The sequence below is a fragment of the Delphinapterus leucas genome, chromosome 12, assembly GCF_059928025.1.
Source record: "Delphinapterus leucas isolate spDelLeu-1000000601 "Yukka" chromosome 12, BTC_Dleu_Yukka2, whole genome shotgun sequence".
In the NCBI taxonomy this organism is placed as follows: Eukaryota; Metazoa; Chordata; class Mammalia; order Artiodactyla; family Monodontidae; genus Delphinapterus; species Delphinapterus leucas.
In genome coordinates, this window is record NC_143140.1 from 7,651,736 (window position 1) to 7,676,452 (window position 24,717).

The 24,717-nt window shown below is 37.8% G+C and overlaps 1 protein-coding gene across 1 annotated transcript in view; it reads right to left on the reverse strand.

The window, feature by feature from the left end:
• Positions 1 to 1,453: 1,453 nt before the first annotated feature.
• EYS (EGF-like photoreceptor maintenance factor) overlaps positions 1,454 to 24,717 on the reverse strand; it is a 44,809-nt gene continuing 21,545 nt past the window's right edge. The window contains exons 2-3 of the mRNA XM_022565521.3: positions 9,727 to 9,888; positions 1,454 to 4,640 (exon numbers count right to left, since the gene is read on the reverse strand). Of these exons, the coding sequence (XP_022421229.2) occupies positions 3,451 to 4,640; positions 9,727 to 9,888 (1,352 nt within the window). The 3' untranslated portion in view covers positions 1,454 to 3,450. The remainder of the gene's footprint in view (positions 4,641 to 9,726; positions 9,889 to 24,717) is intronic.

The following is a 24,717-nucleotide window of genomic DNA, read 5'->3' on the forward strand; positions in this document are numbered from 1 at the left end:
CCTAAATTCCATCCGTGACCTTAATTCCCCTTTTCCTGTGTAACCTAGCATATTTACAGTTTCCAGGGATTGAGATGTACAACCTTGAGGGTCATTATTTACCATATCTCTTAACTTGCTAATTGTAGCTTAAATTGTAGGTGAACCAAATCCTAGTTACAAGTTTTTTGGAGTTATGAAACATCTAAGGCCATAGTAAATGTTTAAAAGTTAAGAAACATAATACCAACAATAGGAAAGTGGAGTGACAAGTTAAGCCACTTGGATATTATTAACGTGTTTATGTATGTGCGATAACATAAAACTACTTGTCAGCTGGTGAATTTGCATACAGCTGTTCTCAGTTTTTTTTAATAGCGGCTGTGTATAAATCAAGTTTAAGTGCATTGTGAGAGCTTGCTGGTGAACAGGATCTTATTAAAGCAAATAGTTTAAACGTTTGAACATACCGGTTGCATTATTCCCATCTCCTCAGATCCCTGTAAAACAATGGTCAGGTTGCCACTTAGTAATGACCACAAAAGGCAGTTCACATAGTCAACACTTGACTTTTGTCTCCCAAGGCAAATCACAAATAAAATTGGTTACTGCTCTTATGAAGGTGCCAAACACCCTGATTCTTTGGCTTCTGTTTCATAAAGAATTTTAATTCATGTATAGAGCAAGAGAGTACTTGAATGGGTGAGTTGAAACACAAATATTAGGTCAATAGCTAGAAGTGTCTTAAAAAAATGAGTTCACTGTTTTATAGGTAAGTATTTCTATCTCTTGGCTAAGGTATTTCAGCTTACTTTAAAAAATGTTCTCATGTTTACATTCAACACTTTGTTTCAGAAGCATCATGACGTTATAGTAAAATGATCTGAAAGGTCCTTAGCAATTTTTATTTTGTGATGGAAAAGCATATCACATAGGAAATCTTCAACGCCATCATCACTAGGGTAGCAAAAACAAATAATGTTGGTAACTTACCACATGAAATTTTGGATTTTAAGGCGAAAAAATATTTTAACCAAGTCATTCTGACTTACAGGAGAATCTCTAGGTAGCAGTGTTCACTTCTTCTTTTGTGCCTATTCTTCAGGCATTTGCTGGGTTCTTAGAATTCAGTGGTGAGCAATACCCTAACCCTCCAACCTCTTGGAGCTTGCAGTGTGGTGTAGAAAGGCCAGTGGTCACATCTGAATGTAAGACTACAGCTGTGAGAAGCAGTTTTAAAGCAACAATTCTCAAACTTACTGGTTTCAAGACCCCTTTACCCTGTTAACAGTTAATGAGACCTCTAAAGAGTTTTTGTTTTTTTGGATTGTGTCTATCCTTATTTAGCGTATTAGAAATTACAATTTTTTTAATTGTAAAAATACTTGTTTGACAGTAATCCCATTATATGGTAATAACATTTTATGTAAAATAACTTCCAAGCTAAGTCAGTTTAGTTAAGAGACAGGTCTTTTTCATGTATGTACGTCTCCAGTGTGTCTGACTTAAGACACAGCTGGATTCTCTTATCTGCTTCTGCATTTAATGTTTGGCAATATGTCATTTTGTTTGAAATACATGAAGATCTGGCTTCACACAGAATTGTCGTTGGGAAAGGAAGAATCTGGATCCCCTGAAAATATCTAGGGGCCCTCGGGTCCTTCGACTCTACTTTGGGAAGTGCTGCTTTAAAGAAAGGCACACTGTATTATGAGAAGATGTGGCCAAATGTGATGGGTGTGTGGTATAGGCAAAGTTTCCTTGAAGCTTTTGTAGCCTTCCTAAAACAGCTTTCTTGCCTTTTTGCATAAAATGTGTATCTTTGAAAGTCAACTATCAAAAGGAATTTTTTTAGAACATTATGATCTCAACTCCAAAGTTAAATGGAATGGTATGGACCAAAGCAAATTTAGGTCACAGTTTTTCAGCATAGTTTGCATGGAGTTGTCTTGTGTAGTTTCTGTTAAAAAACAAAACCTTTGAATTGATGCATAGACATTCTGCAGTTCTACCTTACATTATATTTTGCTCACACACTTTCTAATGTTGATAGGAATAGTATGTCTGGGGACACTTTGTGTCCCGTCGAATAATGCCAAAGTTCCTAACTGTGGTTTTGGGGCTTTGCAAGACTGTTTGTAGCTTTCTGATTGCAGTGGAGTGGCAAAAATAACAAGTCAAAAAAAAAAAAATCCGTAAAGTTCTGCAGTGATTAAACTGTTCATCTAGCTGCTTTGTATAGACTGGAATCTGTACAGGCAGGTTTTGATTGTTAATAGCATTGGCAAGTTAAACTGTGCATCAGTTCTATGTGTGAAGCCTTTTCTCCATTTAATAGATAATTATAGGTTTTTCCTTTTCAACTTTACGTGCTCCTATTACCAAGATTTTTTTCCTCCACACGGTCCAGTTCTACCTGTTAGAGCTTTATGTCGGTCATGTGTTATCAGTTGCTTTCCTGGTGGCAAAATTGTCATAAACGCCAAACTCTGAAAACGTTAAGTAACAACAGCAGCAATGACCGTCTCCCGGTCTGAACGGTGGGAGGGTGAAAATGCTCTTCACAGTTACACCAGTAACTGGTGTTTGGGCAAAATGTACTTTCTCAAGTTATGCTTTTAATGGCACAGATATTATCAGGAAAATAATGTTCAATAACATTATTCAGAACCTGTTTTATGCTCAGTTTGGAGACCTGTAGCCTTGAATGGTTAAATATAAATGCAGTTTAATTTTAAAATTTGATCAGTTATATAAGTACATGGCTTAAAAAGTCAAGAAATTCTACAACATTTATAAACAAAACCCAACAGTGTCTGCACTGCTCTCTGGAGATAACCGCATCCAATTCTTTTAGACATTTCTTAGGATATTTGTGAGTGACATGTATATGCCATCTTTTTAAGTTAAAAAAAAACACTATAATATCTATTGATAACTTACTGTGGAAGACAGGGATTTAACTTTCACCAGCTAACTCTTCTTTCCCCCATCTCTGCCTCCCCACATTCATTCAATGATTTTTGGTTTAAGTCTGTATTCAGATTTCACATTATTTCAATCATATAACTATTCATAGCTGAGCCATGTAATAGGCTATGATATTTCCTTTGTTAATAATTTTAATTTTTCCTTTGGTTAATACTTTTGCCTTTTTCTTATTTTTCTTTGTATGTATCACTAATTCATTTTCACCTAAACTTTATTTAAAAAACAGTTCACAGATGAATAAACACTAAATGAACTAATGGAGAGAAAACTCAGGACTCAGATAAATTGGATGTAGGAAAAATGGCCAAAATCTTTTCTCCAGCTATATTTTATAAGCTTATAAAAAAAAAGAAGTGTTAACATTTAGACTATTTCAGGTAATAGTAAACAGTTGATTTCCAGTAAACAATATGCCAAAGAAATAACTATCAACTATATTTACATACATATTTTATATATTTAAATTGCTAGTTTGTTAGCCTAATCTTGTTCATCACCATTATAAACATTGTATCCTTCTGATTTAATTAACTCAATTTTTTTTGAATCTTGAAAAAATACATCTTTAATTTTGCCAACAAAACTTCTTTTAAAAATCTCTTGAGTAACAATATTTACCTTTCGGCCATATTCAAAGCCCCCCAGATAACAAATACCATCATAGTTGAGAGCAACAAACTTTTTGTGTGGATTAGTATCCTCAGAGAGAATTAGGTTGTCATCTAGGTAGGCCTTAATAAGAGTCTGATTTTGAATTATAATTAAATGGTGCCACTTATTGCAACAGAATGTACCATTGCTATAAATCATAGGTACAGAGATGCTTTCTCCTAAGTTAACTGCTATTTTCAGGGTCTGATTATGGAGACCAATTGCCAGAAAATCATTGTCTTCATTTTGAGCTTTTCCTACCCATACGATTAAACCTTCTGTTTCAGTAGTACTGAAATTTAAGGATATAGTAGTGAACTGAAGATTTCTCATTCTGTAATCTGGATCAGTGTATTTAATGTAAGAATTACCCATAAATTTTGCAGTTGAAAATGAAGTGTTGTTTTCACAATACCTTCCCACCCAACCCAAAGTACACAAACAACTGTAAGAAAATGATTGGTCAGGTAAACATAGAGATTGGTGGAGGCAAAGATTATTCAAACAGTACACAGACTGGTCACATGTATTTCCTGCCCAATGTGGTAAGCAGCTGCAAGAAAAAGTTGTGCCATTTACTATACATTCACCCCTGTTTTTGCACACGTTGTACCCACAGGCTGTCCCATCACAGTCACCTACATTTGAACCACCTTTTGCTCCTAATTCGGTTAATTGTAATTCTTGATTATTTATAATAACTTCTCGGACACAACCTTGAAAACCTACAGGCTCTTTCCCTGTTGCCATGGGATTTACAAGATTTAAGGATGACACTCCTCCAATATAGAAGTCGGTATTTGTGTCCAGGGAGCTCATTTTAACGTTGGCTTTTTCTGTTACATTTATCCCATCCAAAGTCAGGTAGCTTCCTGCACCATCTCTTCCTGCTTTAATCACATGCCAAGTATTTCTATTAATAGTTACTTTTTGGAGAGTTTCTAGAACGATAGTTCTGTCACCAAGATTGTAGCGGAGTTGAACAGAACCGTTTACTAAAGAGATACATAAAAAATCACCTGTGGAGAAAGAAAAGCAACAGTAAATTGTCACTTCATTAAAAACTTGCCCCTTTTTGGAGAAAAAAGATAACAAATCTTGATCACAGTTATGTTAGAGAGTTTTGTGTCCATTTACAGATCAAAATATATCGATACATTCATACACATATCCTGTATTCTTTTGCTCTGGAGTTGGCCACGTATGTTTTCCCTGGTTGTAAATATTTCACACTGAATGAATGTATTGTGGTACCAAGTTAAAGTGAGGTTTTTCTTTAACGGTTTAAGTTAAGGATGAATGTGTAAAAATTAAGTTGGATGTTTGACTCTGAGCCACTGATGCTGTTTTTGACAGACGGTGGTGGTGGGGGGAAGATAAGAGGAGTGTTGACTGGAAAAAATGCACAACCTACAAGTTGAGAATTATGTTTTATTTGGCAGACTTTCTAAGGACTTCAAGCCCGGGAGACAGGACTCTCAAATCACTCTGAGGGACTGCTCTGAAGAGGCGGGGGGGGGGGGCCGGGGTGCAGGGAGACAGATGACAACAGGAAATAATCAACAAAGACCAGGTGGTCAGAATATCAAAAGATTACTGTTAATTAAAGAAAACCAGACATCTCGAGCTAAGGAATTTAGTGCTTTTCTATGTATGGGAAGATGCAAGAGTCTGGGCTCACTGAAATCATTCCTTTGACATGCAGCTCAGCTACCTGGGGCCAGTGCCCTGTGCTTTTTCATCCTGAGTCCCCTCAGGGTGCACCGTCGGGTGTGGCTGCAGCAGCTGACTGCTTGATGCGGGGCATCCTGTTTCCATCCTGCGTTCCCCCAGGGCTCACCTGGGGAGGCTGCAATGTGGTGGCTTGATGGCTGCAACATCCTTTGTTTACTGATAGAGCAGCGACATTTCTCCTTCACAGAAGTAAGAGCGATTAGTGGTGGTGCTATGAAAATCTCATATGGTGTGCTTTCCAAAGTTTCAGCCATGCTCTTGGCAGCAAGCTCTATCTACAAGTACGCAAATCTCTATGAGCTCTCTGCTTGGGTGTTTCTCTCAGTTTGTGAACTTCCTTCCATACACCTGGTCTCCTTCAGTCTTTCCAAACTCAGTTAAGTCACTCCATCCATCCAGTGATCAGATACAATATTTAAGTGTGATCCTGGGTCTCTAATCAAACAGATTTTCTAGCATTTTGGTTCGTTGTAAACACCTTCATTCTGCCCACTTCTCTCCTGCCACCTTAGTTAAATTTACTGTCATCTCCAGCTTGATCTATTGGGAGAGCTGCTCCACCCTTCTTGCTTTCCAGTTGATTTTCTAATCTACACTGAAGCTCAAGTGATCTTTGCAAATGAAAGTCTGATCATTATGCTATCCTTTAATGGCATTCCCTGTTGGGATAAGAACCTAGATTCTTTAAGGTATAGAGACTCCCTCTCCAGCAGCCTTACTGGGAGTGCTCTCCCCTCTCCTCCAGCAGCACTGACCTTGTTAGGGTTTACCCTTTTCTTACAGAACATTTGCGTGTGTTGTTTTCTTGTAAAACTTCCCCGTCCCGCTCCACCTACTCTAGGTAACTCCTGCCCATCTTTCAGGTCTCGGATCAAATGCCACTTCCTCAGAGAAGTCTTCCTTGATTCCACTATTGCTTTAATAGCACTAGTTTTCTCTCCTTCACAATATTTATCTCATTTTATAACTCTATAGTCATGTCTGAACAAATCTGAACAAATAGTATCCAGCATGTGTATGAAAGTTTCAGTGAGGCATTCAGAGGAAAAGCAAATGCAACTCTCCATGCCTGGGAAAAGAATGTAGCCCTACAAGGTAAGATTCCTTCCAGAGGGCAGCAAAGTGTTTAACATAGCAAAACATGTAGAAATCTTCCTTGAGACTGTATTTTCCCTTCCCCCTAACATTTCACAACCAATAAAATTTTCCCTTTTCTTGTCCAGGGCGATTTCTTGACAAGTGGTACTCTCCTCCTACATGCATTGTCCACGCTGTCTCACCTCCTTCCAGCACCCAATGTCTGTTATTTTTCCTCCCCTTTGTGGTCCACACCAGGCTATTCAAGGATGGTTGGGAGACCTAGCAGCTCTAAAGTCACGCACCTCTCATTTCTACCTGTATGAGACCATGCAAAATACGGTTGTCTTGTTTTTAATCATTTTCCTCATAGAGAATTTCTAGTGAATATAATCTACGTCATTACATCCGTGATTATTTGACTAACAGCTGCCTTATCCACCAACTTGTAAGTTTCTTGAGAATAGGATCTGTGCCGCTTTGGCTCAACATTTTATCCCCTGCACCGTGCACAGTGTCTGGCACAGAAGATGCTCATAACTAATTGTTCAATTAGGAAATTCCTTTTGTATACTTGTGGGGTGAGATGACTCAGTATTTCTCAACAACTAGTTTTAGGCCGAAAGCAAAACAAAACAAAAACAAAAACATCTTTTCCCTGTAATATACATAAGTTTAAAATTTTTCCCAACAAAAGGAAGAAATTCAGTTTATTCATGGATTTTCTAACATAAACACCATTTTAAGCCTAAAGAAAGAGAGAAGCTGCATTATGAGATTTTAGGTTATATATGAAAAAATTAAATACAGATTGAATCATCTACATTTTTATACCACAGAACCTAGAACAATGAAATATAATTAAGTTTTAAAATTTATAACACCGAATATACTTCATGGCCTGCAAATGGGCACAAACCTCTTTCACAGGATCATGGAAGAAGTTTCTCCTGCTACTTGTAGCATGTTCTATAGTAAATAATCCTCAATAAAGAGCTACGTTGGAATAAAAAATATCTAAAAAATGATTAGGAAAGCTGAAGCTGTGATCTGTAATATTACTGGCCAAGTTGACAACTAGAAGAAAGATCAAGGAGAATAGCTTCAGCCAGGGAAGGCTAATCTTAACGTGACTTTGCTTGTATGCTCTTGTCTTATTTCTCTTTTATTGTTCAGTTGTTTGAATATGCTTTAACTTTACATTGTGGGTGACGAGGCTATTTCAATACACATTTATCTGTGAGGATTGTAACCACATCAAGATGAATTCAGGCTATCTGTGATTAGTTGGTGCTTAACATAAAATTGATTTTGTATCAAAAAAGCTCATTTTAAGGTATTAAATATTTAGCAGAAACAGATAAACAAGTGCCGAGGTTTATCTCTTTAAAATTTCTTTCCATAATCAGAGATCTAAAATCAACTAGGATAATTTTTAAGTTATTTTGTTTTAAATTTTGCACTATTTGAAATTATTCAAATGAATAAGCTCTAAAGAGAAACAGAAACCTTGTTAATTGAGAATTTGTTTTTCTACATATGAAAACCTAACTGGCTGCTGATATCTAAATTTGTGGGTTTTGACGTTGTGTATTAAATGTTTGGGCATTTTTACCAATAGCTCCTCTCAGCAGAGGATCAGCTAGAAGGCTTGGTTAATGTTTATATCAGACATAGCTCTTAGAGAAGGTCAAAGTACGGGGCAGTCACCTGTATTTTATGCAACCTTAAATGAATGAAACATACTTTACCACCTGATGATTAATAAATAAGTTTATGCCTTTCATCTGATAATTACCTTCAGGTTAATCCGAGCCTGAGAATGTAGAGTATAGATTTAATATTTTAAAGTTTTCATGAGTTCCTTACATAAGTGTCAAATGCAGCACCAGTTATGACATGAAACTAATCTATTTTCATCTTTGTTAATAGTGTCTAAGGGCATAAAAAAGGAAAATCTTGACGGTTATGAACTGAAATACAAAGCTATTTAGATGTAAGAAAGTGTGCTCCCTCTCTCCTATGTGTGTTAATGTAAATGAGCTTTTTATTTTATACACATAAATATGACTATCCAGTGTACTGATTATAAAACGATAGCACGACGTTCTTGGCCAGTCACAGTCCTGAATATCTCTTGATTTTCTGCCCTTATCATACAAAGGTTAACCTTGAGTTTTTATGAGCAATACAACTTAATATGATTGTCTTTTAATGTCTCTTGATTTAAAAATAGAAATTTTCTGTTTGTACATGATTCTCCCATTTGGCATTTTCACGGGGAGATTTAAATCAATCATACATTTAAAACCAAATATCAAATCTCAGGAGAACAAACCTCTTCTAAGAGATTTATCTTTTTCCTTTGAAATTATCATCTTTTCTCCTTGAAATTATTTTGAAAGTATTTTACCAGTGCCTTGAGATGGAACCACTTTTGTCTAATTCTCTGATAGTCTCATTATTTAGCAGCATAATGAGACACCTTTAAAAGAACTCCTTATACTAGATTGTGAAAATCAGAGCATCATTTTTGTTCACTGTTGAAACAAAATAAACTGATTTATTTATCATTACCAAAATTTCATTTTCTGAGAAACAAGTTGAAAGAAAAGCCAAATGTAAACATTTAAAAATATTTGGCAGTAGAAATGTAACTATATAGGCAAATGTCTTTGTCAAAGTTCTGGAGAAAGATATTATGAAGATGGAAATCAAGAGTTAGCAATAAAAACTCAAAAATCAAAATTTCAAACTGAAACATACTAAAATATTTTTATTTCATATTATGATAATTTATGCAATTTTTATAGTTAAAAAAACATTTTTATAAACTTATTTTGGAACATGGGTCCCAGGTTTACTATTTAAATGACTGAATAACTTAAAGGAATTTTTCTGAGTTATAAATGTGGATGGATTTACTGGGAATATATCAGTCATGCCTTTCTTTCCTTTATCTTTTATATGCATATTTTGTCCATTTTGACATAGGACTATTATGCATAGCTTCAACCTCTTTTTTTGATGGGATTGTTATAAAGTTGTGCATATGCTATATTTGGACTTTGCTAACTGTAATTCTAACAAAGCTCTTGCTATTTTGCTAACATTCATATTTAGGAGTCAATTCAAAGCATACATTTGCAGGGACAATAGAACAAAAAGATCAAATGTTTACATATTTTATAGACTAAGTGACTTAAAAAAATACTCTATGACACATCACTTAAGAGCCTATTAGGAATTCATTAGAATTTTTTTTTTCCCCAGCAAAGATCTTGCCAACTTTACCTGACTCTGCTTTTAAGCGTTGGGCAACGTAGAATAGGATGCCATCTGCAGTAAGAGGCTGGAACTGCAACTGAATATGTGTCTTTTTTCGAACAGGAAAGGAAGCAAAAGACATCCAGGATAATTCGTGGCTTTTGAAAGATGGATCACTTATAGACAAAGCTTAAAAAACAAAACAAAACAAAGACCTGAATTTCAAAAGTGTGTTGCTCATAAATACAATAAATTCACATAGTTTTGTCATTTAAGAACTTACCGTCCAAGAGTTGCTCCCAACTGAACACATTGAACCTTGGTAACTCTGTTCTAATCCCACTAACTAGAGGCCAATTAAAAAAACCTTCTGTGCTCCTTTTGTTTGGTACTGTGTGACACAAATCCTCTGCTCCAGGTTGCATTATAGAAAGACTTCAGATGCATAGATTCTGAGAATATCTTATTCGTATCTCAAAAATGTGAGATTCTAGGGAATGTCTTACATTAAAAATGCTTACATTAAAAAGGATTCAAATAGAGGAAGATAGAAGGCATCACTATATGAATTATTCTTCAGTTTCTATATATCTGATTAAAGTATAAAGTGTAATCAAGAGATATTTTAAGTGATTATATATATATTAATTTTTTCTTTATTATTATTTTTGGGGGCTGCGTCTGGTCTTAGTTGCAGCATGCGGGGTCTTTGTTGAGGCCTGTGGGCTTCTCTAGTTGTGGTGCGCGGACTCCTGGGCATGTGGGGTCCAGAGTGCATGGACTCTGTAGTTTGCGGCATGCGAGCTCTCGTTGAGGTGCGCGAGCTCACTAGTTGTGGCGTGTGGGCTTAGTTGCCCTGCAGCATGTGAGATCTTAGTTCCCTGACCAGGGATCAAACCCGAGTCTCCTGAATTGGAAGGTGGATTCTTTACCACTGGACCACCAGGGAAGTCCCTAAGTGATTATATAAATCGAAATAAATGTCAGTTTACTTGGCATTAATTTAGGACCATACCTCTGCAGAAGGTGCTAACTCTTGGGTTTTACTTCAGGTTAAGCATGAGAAAATTCATTTCAATATGAATTGAAGTAGAATCATTTATACAGGTTTATAGTCCCTCAGATATTACTTGTTGCTTCTGTGTATAACTGACCAGATGGGAATTATTAGACGAAGAAGGAAAGTTCTGAACACTAGGCAGTTTTTATCTCTTTATGGAGTCTATATTCCTTCTTTCTCATTTTATAATGTGACAGTGTTTCTTGTGTGTGTGCTGGTTCACCACTTACCTTGAGCCATTAATCTAGTTATTTTGCCTTTTCTCCCTCTGGGTCAGGCCTGTACTAACTGTTGTCTTTCACTTTTAGGCTGATAGGTATCTGGTAAGTGTTTACCCCAGAGGCATTCGCTGATTTTTAAGCAACTACATCATTCATTTTGACTTATTGCAATTAAGAATGGCAGAGGTTAGAATCACCCGGTGTAGTTGCTAAGGATGCAAAGTCCTGTACCTCATTGCTAGAGCATCTGAATTATTAAAACTGAGATGTGGTCTAGGAAGTAGACACATGTTAATAAACATCCAGGTATTTCTGACTTAGGTGTCACTTGAACCATATTTTCATAAACACTGAATTAAAGTTTATATTAAGAATACAGAGAAGGTTTTAAAAGTGTGTCCTTTTGAAATTATTTTTTTAAGTATTACTAAAGCAAGACCTATTTATTATAAGTCATTTAAATAATACGGAAGAGTGTAAAGTAAAAAGATGAAATGTCATTCTTCTTTCTCTTCTCTTAATTCCCAGGAACCACTATTAACAGTTTATTGAATATTATATAGCCAGGCCTTGTTTTTCAGTGCACATACAATTAATGTGTGTGTATATCTAGTACCCGATTTATTTCACATAAATGAAACCATATTATATATAAACTATACATAATATACTTGCCTTTTTTACTCAATAATCTGTCTTCACGAAACTTTGACTTCAGCGTGTTTTGCCTATTGGTTCTTTTAAATACTTGCACAGTATTTTAAAATATAGACCTGGTTAAAAATAGTCCATCGTTTACCTTAGTGTTCATTCTTAGTGTACATTCTGTGGATTTTGACAAATGTATAGTGACGTGTATCTACCATTATAGTATCATAAAGAATAGTTTTACTGCCCTAAACATCTACTGTGCTTCATTTATGTACCCTTCCCTTCTCCCCTCCCTCTGGTAACCACTGATATTTTTATTGTCCTCATAGTTTTGCTTTTTCCAGCATGCCATAGAGTTGGAATCATACAGCCTGTAGCCTTTTCAGATTGGCTTTTTTCAATTAGTAATAGGTATTTAAGGTTCCTCCATGTCTTCATGGCTTGATAGCTCATTTCTTTTCAGCGATGAATAATATACCATTGTCTGTAAGAACAACAGCGTATTTATCCATTCACTGACTTAAGGACATCCTGATTGCTTCCAAGTTTCAGCAATTATGAATACAGCTGCTATAAACAACGGTGCACAGGTTTTTTGTGTGGAGATAAGTTTTTAACTCATTTGGTTAAATACCAAGGAGTGTCATTGCTGGATCATTGTTAAGAGTATGTTTAGTTTTGTAAAAATTGCCCACTGTCTTCCAAAGTAGCTGTATCATTTTGAATTCCTGCCAGCAGTGCATGAGCATCCCTGTTGCTCTATACCACTTCTAGCATTTGGTGTCGTTAGTGTTTTTGATGTTTGCTGTTTTAGTAGGTGTGGTATCTCACAGTTGTTTTAATTTGCAGTTCCTTAATGACATATGATGCGGATCATTTTGCTTATGCTTATTTTCCATCTGTATATCTTCTTTAGTGAGGTGTATGTTCAGATCCTTTGCCCACTTTTAAATTGGGTTTTTCATTTTCTTGTTGGTGAGTTTTACAAGTTCTTTGCCTATTTTGGATAACAGTCCTCTCTCAGACATGTTTTTGCAGATATTTTCTCCCAGTCTGTGGCTTGTCTTCTCATTATTTTGAAAGTCCTTTGCAAAGCAGAAGTTGTTAATTTTAATGAAGTCCAACTTAATTCTTTCTCTCATGGGTCCTGCCTATGGTGTTGCATCTAAAGTCATCACCAAACTCAAGGTTATTTAGATTTTTCTCCTATCTTCTAGGAGTTCTATAGTTTTGTATTTTACATTTAGGTATACGATCCATTTTGAGTTAATTTTTGAGAAGAGGATAATGTCTGTGTCTATCTAGACTTTTTATTTTTTGCATATGCATATCTAGCTTTTTCAACACCACTTGTTTGAAAGACTATCTTTTTTCCATTGTATTGCTTTTGCTCTTTTGTCAAAGATTAACTGACTGTATTTGTGTGGGCATGATATTTTATAGAATGGATATAGGATAATTTCCTTAGCAGTTCCCTCACTGAAGGACATCTCAGCCATTTCTTCTGGTTTCCCATCCTATCTCTCTGGCTGCATGTGCCTCTGTCCTCTAAATTTTATAATTCCTCAGTGCTTTCCTAGCTTCCTCCCTCTTTTTTGCTTTCTCTTGGTGATCTCTCATCTAGTTCCATGTGCTCAAAAAACATATCACAACTCCTTTAAAATTTATATCTGTCTAAACATTTTCTCTGAGCTCAATCTCATATAGCCATCATTCTCATTGATAACTTGTCCTGGATATCTCAGTCATATCAAGTTTAACACGTTTGAAATTGTACTGCTCGAAAATATTCCTCCTCCAGACTTCCTCAGATCAGTAAATGGATCCCTTATCCATTCACGGCTCTGTACAGAAAACTGGTAGTCATCCTAATTGCACTCTCTCCGACGTTTCCTCTGCCTTTGCCAGGGTAATGCATCAGCAGGTCTTGCAGATCCTGTCTGGATGATATATTTATGTCTGTCTACAACTTTCCATTTCCATTGCCACTATCCAGATTGAGGTCACTATCACCTCTTGATTAGACCATTGCAATACACTCCTAGCTGACCTTTCACTTCTCTTAACCCCCTCTAATTCATTTCACATAGTTGCCAGAGGAATCTTTTAAAAACATGAATTCGGGCTTCCCTGGTGGTGCAGTGGTCGAGAGTCTGCCTGCCGATGCAGGGGACACGGGTTCGTGCCCCGGTCCGGGAGGACCCCGCATGCCGCGGAGTGGCTGGACCCGTGAGCCACGGCCGCTGAGCCTGTGCGTCCGGAGCCTGTGCTCCGCAACGGGAGAGGCCACAACAGTGAGAGGCCCGCGTACCGCAAAAAAAACAAACAAACAAAAAAAAAAACATGAATTCATTCCCCTGTTTATAATCTTTAGGGATTTTACTTAGAATAACTTGTGGATTCTTTACCATGGCCTCTGAGGCTTTGTATGATTTGGTTTCCTGTTAAATCCCCGACATCATCCCCATCTGCAGGTCCCCCAGGTATTGTTATGCAGATGGTACACTGCACAACTCCATGGGGTGCCATTCACATTTCAGTCTATGTGAAAAGTGCTCCCTGGAGATGTTCAGTGAACAGCCTACATGGTGGCCCTGTCTGTCCACTTTCCTCCTTGTTCGTTAAAATCCATATACGCTGGCCTCCTTTTACTTCTGGATATATCGTAATTTATCTCCGGTTAACTTTAACCACTCATATTGATAGACACTTGGGTTGCTTAAAATTATTTTGTTATTGCTAATACTTCTGTAGTGAACATACTTGGTTATACCTCCCTGTAAACATGTAAGAACGTTTCTCGTGTGTAAATATGTGAGAAATAGAATCTCTGTGTCATAGTCCAAGTGCATTTTTAGAGTTAGTAGATGCTACGAAAGTCCCCTCCAAAGTTGTCTGCACCAATCTATACTCCAGTCTGCAGTGGGTGACAGAGTATGCATATCGCCACCCACACTTGAAATTATTCACATTTTTAACTTGGGGCAATCATACAGGATTTAATATTTAATTAGCAATTTGCTGATTACAAGTGAAGTTGAGCTTCTTGTTTGAGTATCACACATTTGGTTTTTCTGTGACTTTTCTGTTCATGTCTTTTGCATGTTTTTCTATTGGATGTGAAGTTTTAAAAATTTATACTGTATACCAATCCTTTCTTATATATTTTGCAAACATAATCTCATTCATTTTTCTTTGGACTTTGCTTATGGTTTGTTTTGTTATTCAAAAGTTTTATTTTTTATTCACCAAACTACTTGGTTTTTTAAATTATGTTTTTTGCTTGTCGTGTCTTGTTTTAGAAAGCCTTACTCATCCCACAGTTACAGTCTCCTTTATTTTATTTTATTTTATTTTTTGCGGTACGCGGGCCTCTCACTTGTTGTGGCCTCTCCCGTTGCGGAGCACAGGCTCCGGACACGCAGGCTCAGCGGCCATGGCTCATGGGCTGAGCCGCTCCGCGGCATGTGGGATCTTTCCGGACCGGGGCACGAACCCGTGTCCCCTGCATCGGCAGGCGGACTCTCAACCACTGCGCCACCAGGGAAGCCCTACAAATTATTTTTAATACTGCCTAATTTTTCATCCACACCTTCTTCCAATTAAATAGTTGTTTTTTATTTCCATTTGTGATCCACCATTACTAGGTATGTGAAATTGGGCAACTTACTTAACCCTCTGTGATTCGGTTTTTCTGTCTCTCAAATGGAGAAAATCTGAGTACTTCATAGGATTGTCGTGAAGGTTAAATGAGTTAATATATTTAAGGAACTGTGCCCAGCACATAGTAAATATTATGTAAGTAATGACTATTATTATTGTTGCTGTTTTCTTAAAATTTACATTTAAAAATTAACATTATATTCTTAAATTTAATTTCTCCTTCCACCAACTTAGAACATATGTATTGGCTCCCTTCTGTGTAAGCTACACTTGCATTTTCCTTCATCTGTCCTTCTGATTTATGGAAATTAAATTAAATTAAACCTTAGGAGGTTTCTCCTGAAACTGTTGTTGATACTGGGTCAGCGCCAGAACCAGGAATTCTCTGTGCACATGTGAGCTCGTGATAAGACAACTGACCGCCCCACCAGCCCTTCTCCAAAAAAGTGACGAGTAAGAAACTATATGTAAAGGTCACTGAACTAAAAATCAAAAGAAATAGATTTTATTAGTAGCTCTGGCATTGTATGTCTTGAAAAGGTACTTAATACAGACTTATTTCTTTTTTTATATAATGCAGAAGACTTGCTTGACTCTAATAGCTTATTATTTAATTAAGTATTCAATCATATTTAGAAAGTACTGGGAGAAGTAAATTTTCTAATAATGGCACACATTCAAAATATTGGTGTGAGATATTTAAAAAGAGGTATGTTTTTATTTACCAGGCTTCAAGGAGGGAGTAGAACAGGAAAAATACCTAAGTTCTCTATGACTCAACTGTTTCTTTTACGGATTAAAAGAGAGCGAAGGGGAAAATTGACAGGGCCATACCAGCTGCTGAGTCATTGAGTAATTTCCAATTATTTCTTGTATGCCTACTAACTCCTGAAAACCATCAGTTTATGGTGAAGGTATTCCACATGTATTTTGAACCATAAATGTAATACTTCCTGATTTCCATCTTCTAGACTTGCTAACCACTGACAACCCTCCTTATCGCACCATAGGCAAATGTTTGTGCTAAGACTTCCACTAGGTTCCCAGAAGTAGACTTAAAAGGATTTTGGCTGACTGTCAGAGGTGTTAACAGTAAAACAAACAAACAAAAATTCCTGGTGCTTTCATCTTTGTGGGTAGAGATATTGAGCAAACTAAATAAATATGTAATATGCTAGATGTTGATACACCCTAGAAAGAAAAATTAGGGGATGTGCATGTAGGCTCAAGGAAAGTGATATTAGAATAAAAGCCTCAAGGAGAGGCCTATGAGGATCACTGGGGAGGGAGGGAATAACAAGGGCAAGGCCCCGTGGAGGGCTTTTGCCATGATCAAGGAACAGGAAGGAGTCGGTGTGACTGAAGGGCAATAAAGAAGAGGAGAGTTTTAAGGGAGAAGGTCATAGGGGTTATGGGGACCAGATCACATTGTAAAGAACTGTGAAGTATCTGAGATTTTATCTGCTGGCAGGCTAATAAGTTAGTGTGCCAAATTTTCATGGATGATAGCAGAAAACACGAAACTCCTGGGTCAGAAACAAAGGACAATTTATTGCTCACAGTATTAGCAATAGCCAGAGTGTCAGAAATTTTTTTTACTTAGAGAGGAAATCTGAGGTCAGAGACACAAATTTTTTATAATGGGCAGTGAGCATGCTGTGGTGCTCTGAAGGAAGGCAGTATCTCTATCTTCCAAGGATGTTTTTTACATAAACATACTGGAAAAGATAATCCGAAACAAAAGCAGCAGTGCCTGTGCTCAGAAATTGTGCAGAAACCTGAGAGATCCATAGGAAATTGTCTATACATGGATGGCCCTAAAGTCCATCATAAAGACTTTGGCTTAGACAGAATGAAATTGGAAATCACTGGCAAGTTTTGAACAGAGGAGTGCCACGACTTGACTTAAGTTTAACCATATCACTTTGGTTGCTGCACTGAAAGTGACAAAAGCAAGGGTGAAAATAGGGGTCTCCCTGTCAAAGAAGTGATTACAATAATACTGGTATGAGATGATGGTGGCTTGGATCAGAGAAGTAGAGTGGAAGTAGTGAGAAGTGGTTAGATTTCAAATCTCTTTTAAGGTTAGAGTTGACAAGATTTGCTGAAAGATTACACATGGGAAGAAAGAAGAGGAATCAAGGATAACTGCAAGCTTTTTACCCTGAGAAACTGGAAGGATGATGTTGCCGTTAACCAAAATGATGGGGACTGTGGGAGGAGCAAATCATTTGGAGAAGATGTAGAGCTCAGGACAGCTGAGATGACTTTTAAACTTTCAAGGCGGTAGTTGACTAGGCTGAGATATGATCTGGAATTCAGTAATCAACAGTAGTTAATGAGTCAAGTGACAGAAATCAGTAAGAAATATAGAAGATTTAAACAGCACAATCAACTAGTTTGATATAATGAATGGGAAGAACACAGCACTTCCCACTGCACGTTCTTGTAAAAAAACATGTGAAACGCTTACAACTATTTACTATACCCTGGGCCATAAGACAAGTCTCAATAACTATACAAGGAATGATATTACATCCACATGCATAGATTTGTACAAAGCTATGATTCAGAGGAAAAACAAGCTAACCCTGTCAGTAGCAGGTGGCACTAGGCCTTATGCTGATTAGTTTAATCTTCACCTCTGAGGCTTTTGTTTTTGTGGTTTTTTTTAGTGTATACCACATTTGCTGTGTCTGAGCTTGTTTTTGAGGTGTTTAAAAGATCATTTCGTCCAATAGAAACAAGGACACTTAAAGTGCTGAAAGTGCTAAAAAAGAATTTTTTTAAAAAACCCAGTTATATAATGAAAACAAAAAGGAAAATAACTTTTAATAATTTATTTTGAAATAATTGTAAACTTATGGAAAAGTGGCCATAATAAAAAGAACTCCTATATCTCCTTCACCCATATTCTGCAGTTGTTTCTATTTTATTGAATTTTTTTCTTCTCTGTTACACACACACACCATTTATCATTATTAGTCTTTTTTCTGAAACTTTTAAGAGCAATCTAAAGATGTGATGCCCCGTCCTTTCTAAATATTCCAGTGATTATTTTCCCCAAACAAGGATATTCTCTCATATAATTAGCACACAAACCTCAAAACCAGGAAATCGGGCTTCCCTGGTGGCGCAGTGGTTGGGAGTCTGCCTGCCGATGCAGGGGACACGGGTTCGAGCCCTGGTCTGGGAGGATCCCACATGCCGCGGAGCAACTGGGCCCGTGAGCCACAACTATTGAGCCTGCGCGTCTGGAGCCTGTGCTCCACAACAGGAGAGGCCGCGATAGTGAGAGGCCCGCGCACCGCGATGAAGAGTGGCCCCTGCTTGCCACAACTGGAGAAAGCCCTCGCACAGAGATGAAGACCCAGCGCAGCAAAAATAAATAAATAAATTACTAAACTCCTACCCCCAACATCTAAAAAAAAAAAAAAAAAACACTCTTTGAAAAAAAAAAAAAACCAAAAAAAAAACCCAGGAAATCAACATTGGTTCAATACTACCATCCAACTTACAGACTCAATTCAAATGTCATCAACTGTCCCAACAGTGGCTATTTCCGTGCTGATCCAGGATACCCTCCAGGAATATGTGTTGCACTTGGTTGTCATGTCTCTTCAGAGTCCTTCAATCTGGAACAGTTTCTCTGTTCTTATCTGTTTTCTAGGTCTTGCATCCTTAGATTTTAAAAGGTCTTACATTCTTAGGATAATTGTCCACTTAGATTCATCTGATGTTTCTGCATGACCGGATTCAGATCATGTAATCTTTGCAGAAATACCAAAAAATGATGCTGTGCACATGAAGAGGTACACAATGTAGACCCCCCTTTTTACTGGTAATGCTAATTTTGATTGCCTGCACATATTTGTCTTTGCCAGGTTTCCTCACTTTAAATTCTCAATTTCCATTTGCAATTAATTTGTATTTTGTGGGAAGGTATTCCAAGATTTTATCAATACCCTGTTCCTCAGCCAACCACCACCTTCACTGACAACTCCAGCTGGAATCAGCATTCCAGAGATTGTTGCCACATGTTGATTCTCTATTTGTAACATTCCTTTTGCAGTTATTAATTGAAATTCTACTAATAAGTAAATCTAAGGAAGATCTCTCCTCTTTCCTTCTCTCTTTCCTTCCCCCTCCCTTCCTCCCTTCCTCCCCTCCTTCCTTCCTCCCCCCTTCCTTCCTTCCTTTATATTAGTATAGTCTCATTATTTTTATTCAGTGGGTATTAATCCATTAATATTATAATTAATATAATTAATTAATTATAATTAATTTGTTTCTCAAACTCTTACTCATTTGACCAGTTGGGGCCCCTTCAAGCTAGTTCCTGCATCATTTTCGCTTGAGTGGGTTTCCTAGGAAACAGACTCCGAGGTGGAGATTTGTGTACAGGAGTTTTATTGGAGAATGCTCTTGGAAACAACACCTGTGAGAGGGTGAAGGCAGCAGGAGAGAGAAGTTGGCAGCTGATTTCATGAGATCTCTGGAGCTGGGATGACCCTTCAGAGTTACTTCACATTGAGGCATGGTGGCCAGGCCTTTCAGGCACCTCTCTCCCCATGGCCTACACATCAAATAGTCATTAGATTCAGGCTGTCGCTAGGGTGGACAAGGCAGTTCCCTTCAGTCTTGGGGAGGGACTCAGCTTTAAGCCACGTGCAGGCAATTTTCCCAGCAGTTGAGGTAGTGAGTACCTTCATTTTGAAAGGGGAATGGGAATCTGCATTTTGCACCATAATATCCACTTAAAGAGTATTTAACATTGGCTTTTTATGGTACTATGTTTACTTTAAGAATTAGAAAGTAAATTTCTTAACCCACTGATTATTGGTGCTGAAGATTATAGGAAATTTTTCAGCACTTTCAGAACCACAAAAATTCCAAAAAAGATAAGTGTTTATAATAAAGCATAATCCTAATTAGGTTAAAATTCTATATTTTGTATGTTAATATGAGGCCTTGCCTTTTTTGTTTTCAAAATATCTCACTTGAGGTGCTGCACATAGGCTCGCACCTCCCATTTCTCCCACTGGCTTGAAATTCTTGTAACTGAAAGCTGTGTGCTCAAGAATTTCAATGCCCTGTGTTCTTAGATAAGGGATGGATCTATCTAAATAGATAAGACAGATGAAGATCTACTTTTAAATGACTGTGCTTTTTTGAAACCATGAATAGATAGTTGATACCTTTTAGTGCTGAATTACGATGATTTTGTACATTAAATTTTTACAGCTCAAGTAGAGTACTAAAAGTTTTGATGCCTTTTAGATGTGAGTGGGTCTGCCCACGGAGACAGGTAGAAGCCATAAATAGGACTTCAAAGTGTTCTGATTCAGTGGGTAATATGTTCACTCTCATTAGAACAGCAAGACAAGGAGAGACATGGTGTTCTTTTTTTCCCTTTAAAACTGAACTTGATATTAAAAAATGGTAATATGTGCCCAGGTCCATGGTAATTCAAAGACAACTGACAAATTAAAATTAAGGCATGCTTGAACCTAAGCAAGACACAGAGTATGGATATAAGGAAAATAAATATAATGAAAAAGAAAAAAGCAGCTGCTGAAATATACTGTATTTATAATTCAGGCATTTTCATATTTCCCTCTTTGATGGGTGCTATTTGAGAGCATCTTACCGCTTTCAAAACCTGAAGTAAGAAAATGGTGACGTGTTGACAAAGTTTGCTGCTCCTAATGCCTTTCAGATCTGTTCATACCACCACCACCACCACCACCCCCCCGCCCATGAGAGCTGCCTCAGCCGGCAGCCAGTGGCTTTCACCTGCTCCAGAAAACCTTCCTGTTGGGGACCTCCTCCATCATGGCTGGAGCTCAACTGCTGGCTTTTCTGCAGAAGTGTGGAGATGTCTCTTCCTTTTTATTCTATGCTTGTTTCAAGAGTATCCAATCAGTACTTCTTCAAACCTCAATGTCTTCTAAAATCTTTAGTAAAAATGACTCTTCTAGTATTTTTAATTGCAGCCTCCTCCACTTTCCCATGCTGAATTTGGGGATATACAACTTGGGAGACAAATAGGCACAAAACTAGCAGACCAATCCAATTAGAAAATATCACCCGGCCCACAGATTCTGCCCTGCCCTTCCATATGACAACTCGGAGGCTTGATTAGTAGGTAAACTTGTCTGCCTGACTTTCTTTGAGATAAGTAATCCAGGAAACTTCTCAGTGTTACGTTTCCTGCTGTCTAAGAGTTTCAGCTGAGGCCTCAAAACTGAAAACAATAGGTGTCATGGATACCCAAAAGTCTAAAAAGAGTTTATGGACAATAAAATGTCACTATACACCTACCGGAAAAACTAAAGTTAAAAAAAAAATAATGACAACAGAAAATGCTGGTGAGAATGTGGAGAAACGTGATCTCTCACACATGCTGATGAGAAGGTAAAATGGCACAGACGCTCTAGAAAATAGCTTTGCAGTTTCTTATAAAACTAAAATATTGCTTGTTTTAGAAACCTATGGAGTCCCTAAATCAGATAGTGCCTCACTACAGTCCAAGTGTTTCCACCTCACTAATCAGCCCATTCTGCTTTCTTTTTCACAAGATTCCACTGGTCTGGTGCCACTCAATTCCACGGTTGTTAAACAGTGGTAAATATAAATATCAATCGTTTCTTTGGGGGTCCTGTTTATAATAAATAAGGCCATAAAAGTGATGGTCAAGAGTGAAACTTGTGTAATTTGGAAGTCATCTGAATTTTTAGCTATTATTTATCTCAGAAAACTATCCCTTCTGAAACTGCCCCTCCCACTGACCAGCCCTGAGGCCGTTGGCCAGAGCCTCAATTCTTTTTTTTTGGTGGGGGGGCACACCACACGGCACCTGGGATCAGGCACATGGGATATTAGTTCCCCAATCAGGGATCAAACACCTGCTCCCTGCATTTGAATCACAGAGCCACTGGACCACCAGGGAAGTCCCTTTTTTTGTTTGAGAACCTCAATTCTTTATCCAAAAAGAGGGGTGTTGGTGTTTTACTCTTAATTAACCTACATTGATTAGTAAAGTCTCCTAAAAATGATTCATTGTCAGAAAGAGTTTGTATGAGTTACTGGAAAACATGGACTTTTCCTAACCTCTAATGGGAGTGCGGATGGGTGGGTTACAAGTTGGTGCACTTGTACTGCTGCGGACAGACCTTTTCCTTTATCGGTGTTCCTCCCCCACCATCAAAACCTCTGATCAAGTTCCAGCAGTATTGTCTTCTCAAATCTGGGGACCCAAATAGTTGTGTTCCCATTTGCAGTGTCCTATCACAGCACTCTTAACTCTCTTTTATAGCTTTTTTTTTTTTTTTTTTTTGCGGTACGCGGGCCTCTCACTGTTGTGGCCTCTCCCATTGCGCAGCACAGGCTCAGCACACGCAGGCTCAGAGGCCATGGCTCACGGGCCCAGCCGCTCCACGGCATGTGGGATCTTCCCAGACCAGGACACGAACCCGTGTCCCCTACATCGACAGGTGGACTCTCAACCACTGCACCACCAGGGAAGCCCTCTTCTATAGTTTTTAATGCTTTATGCTAATACCTGTCAGAGGGTTTCTTTAAAATAAATCTAATTGTTGACTTTAGTCAATAACTAGAAATGTTGGAGAAATTATTTTAAAACATCTTTCTAAATAAATTGATGATCAGGAAAGAAAGAACACTCAGAGGCAAAACAAACAAAACCAAAACCGAACAAAAAAAAAACAAAGTGAAAAAAGGGAAATAGAAGCTAAATAAATACGATGATAAAGCCAGATTTTGCCTTCAGGGTATTTGTCAAACTTGCTAAACCCAGTCTTCAGCATTCAACTCTTCAAGGAAAAAATAAATTATACTATAAATTAAATGCTGCAGATATTAAAAAGATAATCAGAGGTTCTAATGGGCAACTTTGTAGCAATAAATTTGAAGATCTAAGAGAAATCAATGAATTCCTAAAGAATTACAACTTATAAAAATGGAATTAAGGAGAAATTTTAAAAAATACATGGATATTCCTATAAGAATAAAAGCAATTGTATCAGTTATCAAAAATTTCCTACAAGGACACACCAGGCCAAGACGATTATATTAGCAAGTTCTACAAATTATTTTAAAAAAATAATTACCATCTTACACAAACTCTTCCACATATATAGAAAGAGATAATACTCTATGATTCATATTTTGAGTATAGAATAAGATTGATGTAAAACCCTGTGAAGATCAGTATGAGAAAAGAAAATTATAGAGTGATCTCCCTTGTACACATAGCCATAGAATTCTATCAAACAGAATCCAACTCTGTGTAAAAAAGATATGTCATAACCAAATTGAGTTTATCTCAGGGCTCCAAGTTTAATTTATCATTAGGAAATCAACCAACATAATTGACCATATTAAAGGAGAAAAATCATATGATTATCTCATTTGATCCAAGAATATTTGATAAAATTCAACATCCAATTAATGATGAAAACTCTTAACAAATTAGGACTAGCATTTTGTTTCCTAGTAAAGGGTATCTACCAAATACCTATAGCAAACAGTTAACCATAATTAATCCTGAAATGTTAAAAGCATCCTCTTTAAGATGAAGAACGAGACGTGTGCCCACAGTTATCACTTCTCTTCAGGATTAAACATGACTTTAGTCACTACCATAAGGCAAGAAAAAGAAATAGTATGTAGCGGGGGACCTTCAAGACGGCAGAGTAAGATGTGGAGATCAGCTTCCTCCCGAAAAATACATTAGAAATACATCTACATGTGGAACAACTCCTACAGAACACCTACTGAACGCTGGCAGAAGACCTCAGACTTCCCAAAAGACAAAGAAACTCCCCACGTACCTGGGTAGGGAAAAAGAAAAAAGGAAAAACAGAGACAAAAGAATAGGGATGGGACCTGCACTGCTGGGAGGGAGCTGTGAAGGAGGAAGGGTTTCCACACACTGGGAAGCCCCTTTGTGAGCAGAGACTGCGGGTGGCGGAGGGAGGAAGCTTCGGAGCCGCGGAGGAGAGCGCAGCCACAGGGGTGCGGAGGGCAAAGCGGAGAGATTCCTGCACAGAGGGTCGGTGCTGACCAGCACTCACCAGCCCGAGAGGCTTCTCTGCTCACCCACTGGGGCAGGCGGGGCTGGGAGCTGAGGCTCGGGTTTTGGAGGTCGGATCCCAGGGAGAGGACTGGGGTTGGCTGCACGAACACAGCCTGAAGGGGTTGGTGCACCACAGCTAGCCGAGAGGGAGTGCAGGAAAACATCTTGACCTGCTTAAAGGCAAGAGACCATTGTTTCCAGGTGCGTGAAAAGAGGGGATTCCTTCCCCATGTGCCCACAGAAGGCAGAGCACCACCTAAATGAACTCCAGAAATGGGAGTGAGCCACAGCTGTCAGCTCGGACCCCAGAGATGGGCATGAAA